The 15316-nt window shown below is 40.1% G+C and overlaps 4 protein-coding genes across 5 annotated transcripts; 2 read left to right on the top strand and 2 right to left on the bottom strand.

The window, feature by feature from the left end:
* Nucleotides 1-1590: 1590 nt before the first annotated feature.
* Nucleotides 1591-3513, bottom strand: LOC111210588 (protein-tyrosine-phosphatase IBR5). The gene is made up of 5 exons (XM_022711092.2): nucleotides 3115-3513; nucleotides 2585-2684; nucleotides 2412-2469; nucleotides 2131-2237; nucleotides 1591-2046 (listed from the first exon to the last, which is right to left on the bottom strand). Exons 1-5 carry the CDS (start codon nucleotides 3355-3357, stop codon nucleotides 1775-1777), a joined length of 780 nt encoding a protein of 259 aa, XP_022566813.1. The 5' UTR covers nucleotides 3358-3513; the 3' UTR covers nucleotides 1591-1774.
* Nucleotides 3514-6070: 2557 nt separating this feature from the next.
* On the top strand, nucleotides 6071-8894 carry LOC111210601 (3-oxoacyl-[acyl-carrier-protein] synthase, mitochondrial). The gene is made up of 14 exons (XM_022711114.2): nucleotides 6071-6363; nucleotides 6439-6668; nucleotides 6769-6867; nucleotides 6943-7014; nucleotides 7090-7176; nucleotides 7309-7460; nucleotides 7550-7630; nucleotides 7713-7746; nucleotides 7830-7896; nucleotides 7978-8054; nucleotides 8153-8213; nucleotides 8296-8378; nucleotides 8466-8537; nucleotides 8611-8894. The coding sequence occupies exons 1-14, from the start codon at nucleotides 6249-6251 to the stop codon at nucleotides 8770-8772; spliced, it is 1392 nt and encodes a 463-aa protein (XP_022566835.1). The 5' UTR covers nucleotides 6071-6248; the 3' UTR covers nucleotides 8773-8894.
* Nucleotides 8775-10542, bottom strand: LOC111210602 (tRNase Z TRZ2, chloroplastic). Its single transcript, XM_022711115.2, has 7 exons — nucleotides 10051-10542; nucleotides 9741-9974; nucleotides 9579-9674; nucleotides 9374-9487; nucleotides 9241-9309; nucleotides 9086-9160; nucleotides 8775-9004 (listed from the first exon to the last, which is right to left on the bottom strand). The coding sequence occupies exons 1-7, from the start codon at nucleotides 10429-10431 to the stop codon at nucleotides 8915-8917; spliced, it is 1059 nt and encodes a 352-aa protein (XP_022566836.1). The 5' UTR covers nucleotides 10432-10542; the 3' UTR covers nucleotides 8775-8914.
* A 2986-nt stretch (nucleotides 10543-13528) lies between these two features.
* Nucleotides 13529-14635, top strand: LOC111210604 (eukaryotic translation initiation factor 1A-like). 2 transcript variants are annotated; one of them, XM_022711118.2, is made up of 2 exons: nucleotides 13529-13747; nucleotides 14090-14635. In XM_022711118.2, exon 2 carries the CDS (start codon nucleotides 14095-14097, stop codon nucleotides 14530-14532), a length of 438 nt encoding a protein of 145 aa, XP_022566839.1. In that variant the 5' UTR covers nucleotides 13529-13747; nucleotides 14090-14094; the 3' UTR covers nucleotides 14533-14635. The 2 variants fall into 2 exon arrangements, with proteins under 2 accessions (XP_022566839.1, XP_048607062.1); XM_048751105.1 differs by having other exon boundaries at nucleotides 13661-13787.
* The last annotated feature ends 681 nt before the right edge of the window (nucleotides 14636-15316 follow it).

The raw sequence follows: 15316 nt of genomic DNA, 5'->3' as shown, positions 1-15316 counted from the left end.
GTAACTAGCCGTGGGTGTGCTAACTATGCTGCAGCTAGGGATGTTAACAACCCTCTTTTGTTTATTATAAACCCAGCACTATTTTAACCTAGCTCTATTTTAATCCTATTATAATCAAGAGTTAGGGCTGGTACAAGGGTTAACTCATTGAAAAAAATATTTCATTTATTTTTGTTCTTAAATTTTAAAGATAAAACTAGAAAAATTAAGATATGATATGATTCTTTCCGCCAATTTGTTGAGCATCAAATCAAAAGTTTTCTTCCCAAAATCGCAAAATCGAGTTTTTGCTCCACAGCTAAGAATAAAATTTTTCCGTCAAAAAACAAAAATTGTGTTTTTTCCGCCAAAACCTAATTTGAGTTTTTCCACAAAAACCACAAAATCAAGTTTTCCCGCCAAAACCGCAAAATCGAGTTTTCCCACAAAAACCGTAAATCGAGTTTTCCTGTCAAAACCGGCAAATCGAGTTTTCCCGCCAAAACTGTAAAATCGCGTTTTCCCGCCGAAACAGCAAAATCAACTTTTCCGCCGAAACCGCAAAATCTAGCTTTTCCGCCGAAACCGCAAAATCTAGCTTTTCCCCTCAAAACCGCAAAATCGAGTTTTCCTGCCAAAACCGCAAAATCGAGTTTTCCCGCCAAAACCGCAAAAACGAATTTTCCCGCCGAAACCGACAAATCGAGTTTTCCAGCCAAAACTACAAAATCGCGTTTTTCCGCCGAAACATCAAAAACGAGTTTTCCGCAGAAACCGGCATATCGGGTTTTCCCGCCCAAACCGCAAAATCGAGTTTTCCCGCCGAAACCGCAAAATCGAGTTTTTCCGCCAAAACCGCAAAATCGATTTTGATTTTTTGGCGGGAAAACTCGATTTTGAAGTTTTGACGAAAAACTCGATTTTGCGTTTTTGGAGAGAAAACTCGATTTTGTTGTTTTTGTTGAAAACTCGATTTTGCGGTTTCGACGGAAAATTTCGTTGTTTAGTTTTATGCGAGAAAACTCGACTCTAAGTTTTTTTGGTTAAAAACATTATTAAATATTGTATAATAGTTGTGTGAATCAAAATAAAAGGGTTAGAATTTAAACCCCGGTCCTATTAGGGCCAACCCTGTTTAAACCCTATTTAAAAAATGAGGGTTAGGATTACAAATGGGTTTGGACGGTTAGGGCTAACCCTGTTAGGTTGAGTCCATATTAACATCCCTAGCTGCAGCCCACGAACTTCCAGCCCACTTGCTAAGCGACCCATAAAGTTCTAGCCTACTAGAATCAACAAGATCGCTGATTTAATGGTCCTTATATCACTATATCAATATATCAAGATCGCTGATTTATTGGCGCATTTGCTTCTACATCAATATATCACTTCTTTAAAAAGTTAAATGTCTACAAAGGTTCCTCACGGTGAATGATCAGAGATTTTGCTAAGTGAATGATCAGAGATTTTGCTAAGTCCGTACTAAATGAATTCAAGGCTTAATTAAATATTGAAGGATTATAAGACAAAGTATTGGATGTCTCAGCTTATTTGATTTGAAGGGTAAGACAAACAGACGAGATAGATACATGTAACAATGAAGAATATGAATTAAACAAGAGAAAGATGCTTCCTTTTAGCAAACAGATATAGATGCAAAACACCAAACCAACAAAGATTCATCTCACATAATCTCAAGCCTGCACCAATATCCATTTACAGAAAGGAAAAAGAAAAAAAGGAAACCAGTATGTTTTTTTGGTGGAATGTTCTTGCAGAGTATGAAAATTTGGTTTCAAGAGCCTTCCATGGTAATATCATCGCCGGTAGTTGGCTTTGGTGGAGCAGCTCCAAAAGTGAACCCTTGAGGAGGGATACTTGAAGCAGGGGATGAAAATATAGAAGAAGCAGGAGCACTGTTGAACACAGGGACTTGCGCTTGAACGTTATTAACCTTTGGGAAACCAAACCCAAATGTTGGAGGATCGTTGAGACTCATGGCCGACATCATTCCTTCTCTTGATCCGAATACAGCCTGCTCAAAGGCCTCCAGTTGTTGGTAGAACTCTGTGCGGATTTAAATAAAAAAAAAGCAAATGAGAATTTTTTACTTGCTTAAAAATCCGCAAGTGTGAGTTAGTTAGTACTTGCCTGGAGATATGTCAGTTGTGGGTCTTCGTTGCTTAACCCACTGATGACTCTCAGCGAGTCTCCACCCTTTACGTTTCATCAAGTACGCTATAACAACCGCCGGTGATCTGACTCAAAATAATCGAAAAACATCGATAAATATTAACTTTAAAAAAAAAGGTTTTCAATCGCTAATCACAGAATAAAAGAGTCCTACTATACATAATAAGTTAAGAAACCACAAATCTATCAAAGCATATGATTTACAGTTGGAGTATACGAGAATGATAAATGATACTCACCTGCTTTTCCCTGACATGCAGTGCACAAGAACACGTGCCTTGTCCTTCTCACATTGGTCTACACAGTAAAAAATCAAGCAGAACACAATAGATGGTGGATCAAAACCCCAAATAAATAAATAAATAATTTTAAAAAAAAATCAATGCTTTTGAGGTGGGAATATGAATCAAACCTAAGAACTTGATAGCATCATCAAATTGCAAGACTTTTTCATCAGAGAGGCCATGATAAGTGAATGAGTTCCTGTATAGATTCTGGCACATAGGAACCGTCTGTTCCAACAAAAGAAAGCAGAATCAATACCAAAAACATATAACTTTTGCTTCGATGTTAATGTTCAATACCCTCAAGAAGTAGTAATAAACTTAGATCACTGAAGATCATATACTCTCTTACGGTCAGTGATTTACCAAACTAATTCAATAACTCGGTTAAGACTAAACCAATTTCATGTTTCAATTGAGATAATAAAACCAATTAAACACAGCTAAATTCACAGCCTTTAACCTAATTAAGCTTAACTCTATTACGAATTAAACAGATACATAAACTCTCTTACGGGTCAACAAACCAATTCAATAATCCGGTTAAGACTAAACCAATTTCATGACTCAATTAGAGATCAACCCAATCAAAACACAGCTAACTTGTCAACCTTTAACCTAATTAAGCTTAACCCTAATATGACAAAGAGAAACTCACATTAAGAATGCGAGAGATTCCCTGAGTCTTGAGAAGCTCAGAGCGGGAGGCGTTGTCGTAGCTCCCTAGGAAGAGAAACTCCGGCAAGATCTCAGACGGAAAAGCGCTGACGTGGACATGAGGAGCCGGCACATCGGAGGGATCAGGCATACGGTGGCCACAGATTCCACAGACTTCTCCTTCCTCGTACTTGTGGAAATGCCCGCAAAGCGAACAAGGGTTCTCCCTCTCTCTCTTCCTCATAATTCAAACCTAGAGATCCGATTCAATTAGGGTTAGAACGAAGAAAAAGGTTTTTGAAGGGGAAGGATCGGGGGAAGAGTGGAGGAGGATTTTTGCGAAGAGAAGAGAATAAAAATATTACAGAGGGGCTTTTGTTTGTCCTCTTCTTCTCTGACTCTCTGAATTTACGCCTAAATACGGTTCGGGTAGAAACACGCCACGTGGTGTTGGAATTTATGTAAAATCTAGTGACACTTGTGTAGTTCTGTAAGAAAAGGCAGATTTTACTTTTTTTTTTTTTGTTTTACAAACTCTTTTCCTTTTTCTTTTCTTCTTTAACTTTTTCTTGTTTTTTATCTGACAAAAATAATTAAAAAAAAATTATGGGTAAAATCAGGAAAATAAAAGAGACCAAAAAGGATATGAGAGATAAAACTTTTTCTTGTTTTTATTTAACTTTTTCTTGTTTTTATCTGACAAAAATAATTAAATGCTACCACTACTTTTTCAAAGAAAAATGCTACTACTAGCACAAAAGACACAAGAGATTGGTTAGGTTAAAACGAATTTAGAGACAACAGAAAATGATCCTTCACACAATTTTATATCAACAGAGTCTGCATATAGTGAAGTTCTAAGTAGTTTTTTTGGATATAAAGTTTGGTGCCTTAAATTTATAACAAATTGTAATACATGTCATTTTGTTAATTACTACTAGATTTTGATACATGTGAAATAAAATTTAATTAAAGAAAATACAAGTCAAGATATTTACAACACCACCTATATAAATAAATAAAAGACACAAAATTAAATTAATTCAAAACAAGAAGAAAGGTGAGAGAGAAAATTATTCTCTCGAGAGTCTCTCCTCCCCACCGTCAAAAACTCTAGAACCGCCGCCGGATTCTCCTGCTTCTCGCGGTGGTTGGTGACGTTCCGTCTCCGGCCACCGTGGGACAACGATTTCGAGTTCTCGTTCCAGCCTCTACCCCTTGCGGTCCCTGCCTTTTCTCTTCTCCTTGCTCGGATGCTCTGGATTTCTCTTCGAGATCTAACAGAATCCACAGGAGTCCTTGGCTTCTCTGGAGCTCCGGTGAGAAGCAACGAGTTGTGGGTCTCTCTGGGGCCTTGATTTGACTTGGATACTCCGATTGTGCTCGGATCTGGGTCAGATTCGAGACCCGAGTCTCGCCGGGATTGTGCGTCGCGTCGCTGCCAACGCTGTCCTAGCCTCTCCGTCTCGCTCCAATCGCCTTCTTCCTCAGCTCGTTTCAAGGTTTGTTTAGAGCTTCTCTTCTCAGCTCAGATCTGAGTGACATGTGGTCTCGAGGCTTGCCACAGAGAACCTCTTTCTATAGGTCGAGAGCCAACCCCATGGCGTGCTTCGGCGATCGTTGTAGCTTCCCTTCTCGCTGGTTGATGTCTAAAGGTTGGGTTTTGAGGACGACCCTCTCCGAAGGTGTCCTTGCCTGAATGTGGAGTTTTTGATCCCCTCTTTGCCCGCCTGTTGTTGTGGAGTTCTCAGTCAACTCTATATGTACTTCATGTTCCCTTATTGCATATCTCCGGTTGAAGCGTTTGTGTCTTCCCTTGATGGTTCTTGCCGCATATTGTGGTCGCGTGGCCGGTTTGAGGAGCTTGTTTGTACCGCCTACGTTTGACTGGAGCTTGCTCTTCATCTTCAGCGGTGGACTGTCGGGTTTACACTTCCACTCTCTCCCGTGTTAGCTGAAGGCTAGTTTGATCGGCGTCCTCCTCCTGTGGTGCCCGGAGCCGTTGCCAGCCGCCTCCGTTGAAACCGCTTGGAGCCACCTTCCGGTGAGTGTTCGTCTGAACGGCCTACAGCTATTCTCTTGGTTCCTTTCGGTGATCGAGAAGTGGTATGTTTGGGAAGTCATATGTTGTTTCTTGTCCTAGTTCACTTATTAAGTTCATGGCTTACTTTCATCGGATTGCTTTGATCTTAATCTTAGTTCTTAGGGGTTTTTTATTTTTTTTGCGGCCCTTAAGAACATAATGGCTTTATAAGCAAATTTTGGTTCAATCACAATCGTAACCAAACTTTCATTCACTGCAATGATATTTATATTCTTAGCAAAAAAAAAAAACAAGAAGAAAATCCCTAAATATTTAAAATATGAAAAAGTTAATCAAAAATCAAATAAAAATAAAAATTGAAATTTTATAATATCAAAATTTATTTTGTTAGTTTACTTTAAAACCAATTGTGAAGTTTATAATATTATGAATTGTAATTACAAGTAAATTATAATTACAAACTTTTGGAATAATCACATTGAATGGGTTTGGTTATACAAATGTGACATTGAGACAGACTCTCTATTGCTCGTTGAGAGATGTTGAATAGAGAAGAAGAGGTCTGGCCAAGGATGATGCCCATTATTCAAGAGATGAAAACCTCATTGCTGGGCATAATGGAGGCTGAAGTGGTTTATTATCCTAGAAGTGGTAACAAAGTTGCAGATAGAATAGCGAATGAGACTACTAAATTTATGTCATTTGTCCCTAAGTTGTATTCTATTTTGCATGTTTGGTTGTTTTTTTGCGTGGAAGCTGATAAGTATCTTCTAAGACATTGAACTCAAACAATTTTAACTTCGCTTATATTTCGTTTTTTTAATATCAAAACACTTTAAATTAATAAAGGTACAAATTGAATGACTTCCTGTGGGGGAGTTAGCGGTCCTACTAACCAAGAACCATTCTATAGTTTGCAATTATTTGCAGTTGCATAGTTAACATTCCTGACTTACCGATTGATTGGTTAAACCACCGGTTAACTAAACAATCTAACCGTTCTCTTCTTATTCAAGTTAAAAAAAAAACTTCCCTGCTCCTCTTTGTCGCCGTCGTATCCAGCCGTCATCACCGTCGTCTCTGCGCGCGAAATGGCGACCTCTTTCCTTCGCAGAAACTTGAACACTACTCGCTTCAGCTTAAACCGCTTTATCTCTACATCCTCTTCTTCTTATTCTTCCTCACATCGCCGCGTTGTTGTCACTGGTCTCCGTCTCCTCCAAAATCTTCCATGTCTTTACATATGCGTAAACTCCTCTGAATTAAACTTTGTTGCTTCAGGTCTAGGAATGGTGACTCCACTTGGACGAGGCGTGGAGACGACATGGAGGCGTTTGATTGGTGGAGAAAGTGGGATTAGAGGACTGACACCTGATGATCTCAAGATGAGTTCGTTTGATGAAGAGACAAAGTTGTATACTTTTGATCAGCTTTCCTCTAAAGTCGCCGCCTTTGTGCCTTATGGATCAAACACAGGTGAATTTGATGAGGGTCTTTGGTTAAACTCCAAGGTATCTTCGCTCAACTTCTTATCTGATGTGGTTTGTCAGATATATTCACATGTATTTAAAGGTAATATAATGTTATAATGCATTTTTTGGATCCCTGAAGGCAATTGCGAAGTTCATTGGATATGCTCTATGTGCTGCTGATGAAGCCTTGAGAGATGCAGAGTGGTTACCAACCGAAGAGGAGGAAAAAGAAAGAACAGTTAAGTATGAATGATTTACATCTGCCATCTTTATTTTTGTTTCTTATAGTTTTTTGGAAATTTGGGAATATCAGGGAGTCTCTATTGGCGGTGGAATCGGAAGTATAAGTGACATTGTAGAGGCAGCGCAGATGATTTGTGAAAAGGTTTAGACATTTCTCTTGTCTCTATTGGCTCATGAAGTTTCTGTGTATCACATCGTGACGATTATGGTGATGCAGAGGCTGCGGCGGCTTAGTCCCTTTTTCATCCCAAAGATATTAGTAAACATGGCTTCGGGTCACGTTAGCATGAAGTATGGATTCCAGGTGTGTTGAAGTTTTTTGTTTTACTTTTTATGATAAAAACAGTCTGAACATCTTAGGTTATGAAACAAGAGTTATAGTTCTCCCATTAGTAGAAAACAGTTTGCATATCATTGCCGCGCTTTTGAATATTAGGGGCCAAACCATGCTGCTGTGACAGCTTGCGCAACTGGAGCCCACTCTATAGGCGATGCCACTAGGATGATTCAGTTTGGAGATGCAGATGTTATGGTAGCAGGTGGAACTGAGTCCAGCATTGATGCTCTCTCCGTTGCTGGATTCTCTAGGTAACTAACGCGCTTTGTGTGCTTCCATTTAAAAATTCTCTTGCTTAAGGCATATCGTAAATCATTGTTATTATCTTTGCTCTGTCCAGATCAAGAGCTTTGTCGACTAAGTTCAATTCATCACCGCAAGAAGCTTCACGGCCTTTCGATTGTGGCCGGGATGGTTTTGTGTGAGTTACATTCTTGGTTGTTTATTTGAAAGAATCTGTTTTGGAGATGTTGAGGTCATACCTTTTTTTAATTTTGTTGCAGGATAGGGGAAGGCTCAGGGGTTATTGTACTGGAGGTGAGACTCTAAAGTCATCCCCTCAGCTATTTTCTTGGTTTTAATCTAAGAATCTCTTCTGATTTTGTGGCTATAAACAATAGGAACTTGAGCATGCAAAAAGACGTGGAGCAAAAATTTATGCTGAGCTTTGTGGATATGGGATGTCAGGTTAAGCTCTCATACATTACAGTAAAAACAAAGTAAAACACATTTTGAGTTTTCATAAGAATGAATCTTGTTGGCATTTAGGCGATGCACACCATATCACTCAACCTCCTGAAGATGGAAAAGGAGCTGTTTTGGCCATGACACGTGCCTTAAAACAGGTACTCCTAGAATGGTTTCTCTTGATCGTTTATGTTTGTTTTTTTTTTATCGGTTTGAATTCTAGTGATTTGCCTTTTACTGTCCATGACTTTTTCAGTCTGGTTTGAGTCCAAATGAAGTTGATTATGTAAACGCACACGCAACATCTACCCCAATAGGTAAAGAAGATTGAAACCTTTTGTTTAATTAATTCTATTTAGTTTTACAACTCCGTGTTAACTCTTGCATCCATTTTTCAAGGCGATGCTGTGGAAGCAAGGGCTATCAAGACCGTATTCTCTGATCACGCCACTTCAGGCACATTGGCTTTCTCCTCCACCAAGGTTAAAAAAAATGCCTGGTGATGTTATTGTATTAAGTAGTAACTGTGTCGACAATTAAATAAGAGTTTGCTTGGTTTGACTTAAAAGGGAGCTACTGGTCATCTTCTTGGAGCAGCTGGAGCTGTAGAAGCTATTTTCAGCGTTCTTGCTATACACCACGTGAGCATTCTCATTTCATGTCTTCTTGTTTAATGATTGAAGGTTTGTAACCTAACCAAAAAAAACTTTGTAGGGAGTTGCTCCTCTGACGCTGAATGTCAAGAATCCAGATCCCATCTTCGACAAGAGTTTCATGCCTTTAACCACTTCGAAAGAGATGCTAGTTAAGACTGCGATGTCGAACTCTTTTGGCTTCGGTGGAACAAATGCATCTTTGCTCTTTGCCTCAATCTAAAGTCGGCATGGCAAAAGTTTTGTACCAATATTTCTTCAATTACAATGTTGCATAATAGAATAAATTTCTTTTCATTTCTCCTAGTTAACTTACATTCGTTGATAAAGATGGGTTTCAAATCACACTATTGCTTGCAACTCTTTCAAGAATATCTTGACTTAAATCCTTCTGTAAGAGGAATAACTTTTGCGGACACTTTTGATTGCAACTTGAGCACAGCTTCACGAATTTCCTGCCCATTGCAACCACAAGTATACATGGTAAGGGGTAAAAACAACTATACTAAGAACGTGAATTCAAATGAGATGATCACCTCTATATTGTAACGTGATGAGAAATGCGTTAACAACACAGTTTTGCTCCGGATCCACTTTGCATTCTCAATGATCTGCAATTTGCTCATGGAAGTTTCCTTTTTACAGCGTAGTTCTATGAATTGTTTGAACATAAAATAAGATCGATCATTACCTGAGATATATGAGTGTGACCGAGTGCCTGCGCATGCTCATTGCTAAAACTTTCATCCAAGAAGGTAGCCTGCCAAATATATTAAAAGCTCAGAAGCTAAATTCGTTAATAGGATTTTTAAGTAAGCAAGCACCTCGGTTATAAGCACTTTAGCCCTCAAAGCATCAGCGTTACGAGGGTCAAGCATATACTCTGCAGTTGTATCTCCAGTGAAAGCTATCTCAGGGGACAATATCATATCTGTAATCTGTAATTAATTTCAACATAATATGTTTTTTTATTTTCTCCCCCTTTTTCACATCAATTGGCAAAATATTTGACTTCATAAGAAACAAAACCTCAACGCCAGATTTTTTAATCTTTTCGATCTGTTTGCCTTTAAGGTGACCATACTGCTTCTTCAACTTGTTCCTAACCGAGTAGATAACATAGCCCTGAGAGAAAGCCATTATCAGACCATTAGAAAAGAAGCAGTAGGTATAAACGACATCGTCTAGTACCTGGCTGGGTATGACGTGGTGAGTTGCAAAAGGTCTAACGACAATGTCATTGCGCAACTCATATGTCTCACCAACGCTGAGTGGAATGAGTTCAACGTTGAGCTCGACTTGACCCATAGTCCTGTGAATGTCTAGTAGCTTCTCAACATCTTCTTTAATGGACGGCGGCACGAATATCTTCGGCGGCTCGAGATTGTATAAGCCACGGCTAGCTACATACATCGGTAAACCTCCCTGAGACAAGAACCATCATCAAAACCTTATCCATTCAAATAACTGAATATTGAACAGAGAGAGAGAGTGAGCTCACGATGTGATCGAGATGCGCGTGGGTGATGAAAAGGAACTTCTGCTGGATGGCGCGTGACGGACACCTTCCGATGTCGAAGACGCATTTGAGCTCGGGGACGATGACGCAAGTCTCGTGGCCGCCGACGGAGACGCCCTCGATGGCGTAGCCGTCCAATTCGACGCCTTTGCGGTTCACTGCGGCGCGTGCCTTGCGGTACTCTTCTTCCTCTTCGATTGCTCGGCTGATGGAGGAGAAGTAGCCGGAGACTCTGAGGGGAGTCACGAAGCTGGCGCGGGGGGTGTGTATAAGGTGGTGAATCGGTGGAGGGCCGTGTCGATTGGAGAAGGGGAAGATTGGTGGTGAGACCTTGGAAGGTGAGATTGGAACCGAGAGCTGCATTTTTTGGGTGTGTGTATCGGATAGAAAGGTTTTGCAGAGGTTTTTTGGGTTTCTTCTCTTTTGCGCTGAGAGTGATGAGGGAAACAAAAAAAAAGGATAGGGAAGAACCCAAATCCAAACCGAGTTCATTTCAATCCCAAACCCAAATCGTTTTTTTTTTTTGTTGGAAACCCAAACCAATATTTTTTTTTTTTGGCGTCTACCCATCTAAGCTAGATCAAGTGGAGAACAGATGAACCGATTCTCCTAAGAGCATCTCCATCTGTCTGGGTTTGATCTATATGGGAAAAAAATAGCCTCTGGTCCTTGCATCCTTTGCTAAAGCGTCTGCCCGGCCGTTCCGGCTCCGAGGAATATGAGATATCCTCACATCTTCGAAGTCCACTTGTAATCTCTGTAAAGCCTCGATCTCTGTCGCAAACGCTGGCCAACCCATAGGGTTTGTAGTCATTTCCACTAAGTCCGAGCAATCCGTCTCAAACCGTACCAAGGTTATTCTTCTGTCTCTCATACAAGAGGCTGCCCAAAGTAAACCTTCCATCTCAGCATGCAAAGCTGAAAGGCTCCTGTGACACGCCCTTAATCCAAAGTATTCTGAGCCCATTTGATCCTTAAGACTCCACCCTAAGCCACTGACGCTGCCATTATTGATCCATAATGCATCAATTTGACAGGTAGGGATTCGGGGCATCCAAGAGGGCACTGTCTCAATCTCTGTAGTGGGGGGATCGTCTTGATCCTCATTTGCTTCCTCCTTCTCGTTAGCTTTTCTCCAACATTCTGCTTCAAGAGAGGCGTGTTGAAGAGTGTCGATTGGGGATACGTCTTTTCCATTAAAGAGTTTGTCGTTCCTCGCCTTCCAAATGTACCAACAAATCCATGGGAAGGTATCGAATTGTGGTCTCAAAGGGGCCACCTCTTTTCTCTTCCAAAACAGGAAGTTCATGTTTTGATAAATGGATGTACTCGGGAAGTAACCCGGAAGGGACGGATAGTCCGATAAAGCCCAAACCTGAAGGGATGGGGGGCATTCAAAAAGAAGATGATTAATCGACTCCCCTGGGCCAGCACATGTAGGACAACTCCTATCGGTGCCCAGGTGTCTATACATGAGCCTCTCTGCTGTCGCCACACAGCCCGAGATAGCATGCCACAAAAAATGCTTCATCTTGCTCGGGGCCTTTATCTTCCACACATGGCTCTGTAGGCCTGTGATACTTGGTTCTATAGCCCCTTCTTGTGAAAGACTCAACTTGGTTGATCGAAGTAGGTCATAGCCGGTTTTAACAGAATAAACTCCTGATTTTGTGTGGTTCCAAACATATCCATCCGGAGCACGAGAGCGAGAGGGTTTCAGCCCAAGTATCAAAGGGATATCATCTGGGTGAAAGAAATCCCGTAAAAGCTGTGTATCCCACTCTTCGGTATCATTCCTAATAAAGGACTGAACAAGAAGTTGGGGTAGTCTGTATACAATGTGGTCAGCAGGTCTAGGTGGTCGGGCCACTCCATCTGGAACCCAAGACTCACTCCAAACCCTCGTATCTCGATCCGTACCAATTGTTTTCCGTAGACCCAATATGAGTAGAGGTTTTGCTGCCATAATACTATGCCATCCATATGATGGTGAGTATGTGCGCCGATCTTCTAATGGAGAGGTGTGATTATAGTATCTCCCTTTTAAAACACGTGCTAGTAAGGAGTTCGGATAATGAATTAGTCTCCACAATTGTTTTGCAAGAAGCGCTATATTGAAATCATGAAGATCGCGAAAGCCTAATCCCCCGAATCTTTGGGAGTACAGATCTCGTCCCATGCTATCCAATGTAAACCTCTGCTGTTTTGTTTTGAGCTCCACCAAAAGTTAGACGCTGTACTCTTTAATTTATCGGTAATGCCTTGTGGAAGCAAGTAACACGACATCACAAATGTCGGAACTGCTTGAGCCACATATTTGACTTGAACTTCTTTTCCTCCTTTAGAAAAAAGTCTTGATGACCAAGTGTTGACTCGCCCATTGAACTGATCTTGTACAAAGGAGAACACTTTCATCTTCGAGCCACCGATTTGTTCTGGTAATCCAAGGTACATCCTCATGCCGCCTTCTGAAGAGAAACCTAAGACATCTTTTATATCTTGCTTCCGAGAATACTCCACTCGGTTTCCAAAAAACATCGATGATTTGGATGCATTTAGTCGTTGTCCTGATGTCTTTCCATATATGTCTAAAATGTCTATGATCTCTTTGCATTGGCTTAATTCCGCCTTACAGAAGAAAAGACTGTCATCGGCAATCCAAACCAATATTTAAATTTGTTATTTATATATTTAAAAAGAAATATCATTAAATCAATTTTTTTAAAGAAAAAAAGACACACAATGAAAAATATTCCTTAAACATCATTAATTAAAAATAAAAATGTTATTTATTTTTTATTTAGTGATTACAATTTATGATTTAGTATTTATGAAATATGATTAGGGTTAAGATAATTTAATATATTTTTTTTGTCAACAAGAATTTAATATATTTATTAATTTATATATACTATTTGAAAAAAAGTTGATGATAAAAATAAAATGTTTATTTTATAATGTTTGAACTATTTAAAAAGACTTTAAGTAGATATTAATTCTTTAAAATTTTGATATATCCAACACTTAATTTTATTAAATTTAGTTTTTTTTAACAACTTCATTAAGGGAAAATGAACCAAGAATCAATACAAAAGATAGAGATCACTCCAAAAAGAGAAAACACAATCTATATACTCAACTTATACAAGGTCTATGAGCAGTTCGAAGTGGCTTCTTTCAAGATTTTTTGATGCAGCCAGGCTGGTCCTCCTAAAGCCAGAAACGAGTTGAATCGGCCATCACGAAGGACACTCCTAGCAACCTCTCTAGCTATCTGATTCGAGAAGTTATATTCTGTTTCAAAAACCATCGACTAAAACAGCAAGCATAACTCCCGTATCTCTCGAAGAAAAATGCTGAAACGAGGCCGGTCATTCGGACGCTTAACCGCCTCAATTAAATTTAGTTTAAATACTAAAAATATTAATTAAACATTAACCGATCTGAATTTGGACCAATACCCAGGCCTAGACCGTGTGTTAGACTGAGGGAATAGAGAAATGAATGGCATGGTTTGGTAATAACACCTAAACCAAAGGGGGTATTAAATTAACAAGCACCGACCCATGTCTAGAGCGATCGATAAAAAGGTATTTCGCAGCCGCACGGCTTCAGAAAAACGTTTGATCCAAATTCAAAGAGAAACAGAGAAATCTCCGAATCTTATCCCATCCAAGAGGTTTTCTTCTTACCTTTTCATTTCAGATCGCATCTTAGTGGTGATCCTCGTCTTCTATGTTTTTTTTCATTTCATCTCTTATAACTCTAGATTTAGGGTTCCCGGTCTCGTAATCGTTAATTGAATCGGCGGCGAAGGTCTATGTATCTCCCGATCGATCTTCGCTACCACTAATTATTACAATCAGCTTATCGCGATAGTGTTTGATTTTTGTTTTTTAGATTCTTCTCTAGGCCTTGCTCGTAATTGAATCTGATTCTGTTTTTTCGTGTTTTTAAGACAGAACCTTGAACTGAATCATTTGTCTATTATTATTATTATTATTATTATTAATTTTATCAGATACCATGCCGAAGAACAAGGGAAAGGGAGGAAAGAACAGGAAGAGAGGAAAGAACGAAGCCGACGACGAGAAGCGCGAGCTCATCTTCAAAGAAGACGGACAAGAATACGCGCAAGTCCTTCGCATGCTCGGCAACGGAAGATGCGAGTGCATGTGCATCGACGGCACCAAGCGTCTCTGCCACATCCGCGGCAAGATGCACAAGAAGGTCTGGATCGCGGCGGGCGACATCATACTCGTTGGTCTGAGAGACTACCAGGACGACAAGGCTGACGTCATTCTCAAGTACATGTCTGACGAGGCGAGGCTTCTCAAGGCTTACGGTGAGCTTCCGGAGAACACTCGTCTCAACGAAGGTATCGTTGGTGATCTCGAAGAAGATGATGACAATGACGCTGAAGAGTTTGTCCACTTTGAGGACGAGGATATTGATAGGATCTAAGGTGTTGTTTGGTTTTTTCTTTTCTGGCTTGTATTGTCAATTTGAGACGCCTGACTTTTTGAGTTTACAGAAGAAACAGGTGGTAATACATTATTGTTGGATACTTTTATGTTCTTAGATTGGTTTGGGTTATTAGGGCATCTGCATCGGGCGTGCCTTGGGCTGTCCCTTCTTCTTTATTGGGTCGAAAATAATTGAAAATTAAATTAAAATGGGTGGGACGGGCCGTAAGTAAGGGATAATCGGGCTCGTCCCGAAGGAGACGTGACATCACGCTATTGGGCGATGAAAACGAAGAAGGGACGGTGGTTTCGGCTCAGGGAAATTGAAATCAAAAATCGAAAAAGGAGAGCTCGATGGCGACGAACTGAAGCATTGAATCGAAGATCGATCCTTTCCAAACGAAAGCGACGACCTGATTTCCTCACTCCACCTACGTCCTCTCTCTTCCACTGGAGTATCCGTCGGCGTATCTTTGCAAATCGAAAGGTCGCAGCTTCCAATCGAGAGGTCGCAGCTTCGAAATCTCAATCCACTTCCGTTCGATTCCGGTCCTGTACGCAAGCTTCTTTCCTCTCCAAATCCTCAGCGAATCGTCCCAGTCTTGGCAAGGTACGGTCTTCAACTCCTAGATGAGATGGATAGATTCTAGGGTTTGGAATAGAATAAAGTTTATTGATTTACATGGTTCGATTGTATGATTTGTATCCTTGTAGGTTGAGTGATTGTTTTCTTTAGATTATATGCGTGATTCGTAGCTAAAAAACAGCCTCCATTAAAAACT

Source organism: Brassica napus, chromosome C3 (assembly GCF_020379485.1).
Source record: "Brassica napus cultivar Da-Ae chromosome C3, Da-Ae, whole genome shotgun sequence".
Taxonomy (NCBI): Eukaryota; Viridiplantae; Streptophyta; class Magnoliopsida; order Brassicales; family Brassicaceae; genus Brassica; species Brassica napus.
The sequence above is the reverse complement of the archived record's forward strand: the minus strand, read 5'-3'. Positions and strand labels throughout refer to the sequence as shown.

Coding starts and splice junctions, on each gene's coding strand:
- LOC111210588 (XM_022711092.2), bottom strand. CDS start 3,357: ATGAGGAAGAGAGAGAGGGAGAACCCTTGTTCGCTTTGCGGGCATTTC. Junction 2,470..2,584: donor TGATGCTATCAAGTTCTTAG/GTTTGATTCATA, acceptor TTTACTGTGTAG/ACCAATGTGAGAAGGACAAG. Junction 2,238..2,411: donor TGCATGTCAGGGAAAAGCAG/GTGAGTATCATT, acceptor ATTTTGAGTCAG/ATCACCGGCGGTTGTTATAG.
- LOC111210601 (XM_022711114.2), top strand. CDS start 6,249: ATGGCGACCTCTTTCCTTCGCAGAAACTTGAACACTACTCGCTTCAGC. Junction 7,177..7,308: donor GCATGAAGTATGGATTCCAG/GTGTGTTGAAGT, acceptor TTTGAATATTAG/GGGCCAAACCATGCTGCTGT. Junction 7,897..7,977: donor TTGTGGATATGGGATGTCAG/GTTAAGCTCTCA, acceptor GTTGGCATTTAG/GCGATGCACACCATATCACT.
- LOC111210604 (XM_022711118.2), top strand. CDS start 14,095: ATGCCGAAGAACAAGGGAAAGGGAGGAAAGAACAGGAAGAGAGGAAAG.
- LOC111210602 (XM_022711115.2), bottom strand. CDS start 10,431: ATGCAGCTCTCGGTTCCAATCTCACCTTCCAAGGTCTCACCACCAATC. Junction 9,675..9,740: donor ACCACGTCATACCCAGCCAG/GTACTAGACGAT, acceptor GCTTTCTCTCAG/GGCTATGTTATCTACTCGGT. Junction 9,005..9,085: donor CATCACGTTACAATATAGAG/GTGATCATCTCA, acceptor TGCAATGGGCAG/GAAATTCGTGAAGCTGTGCT.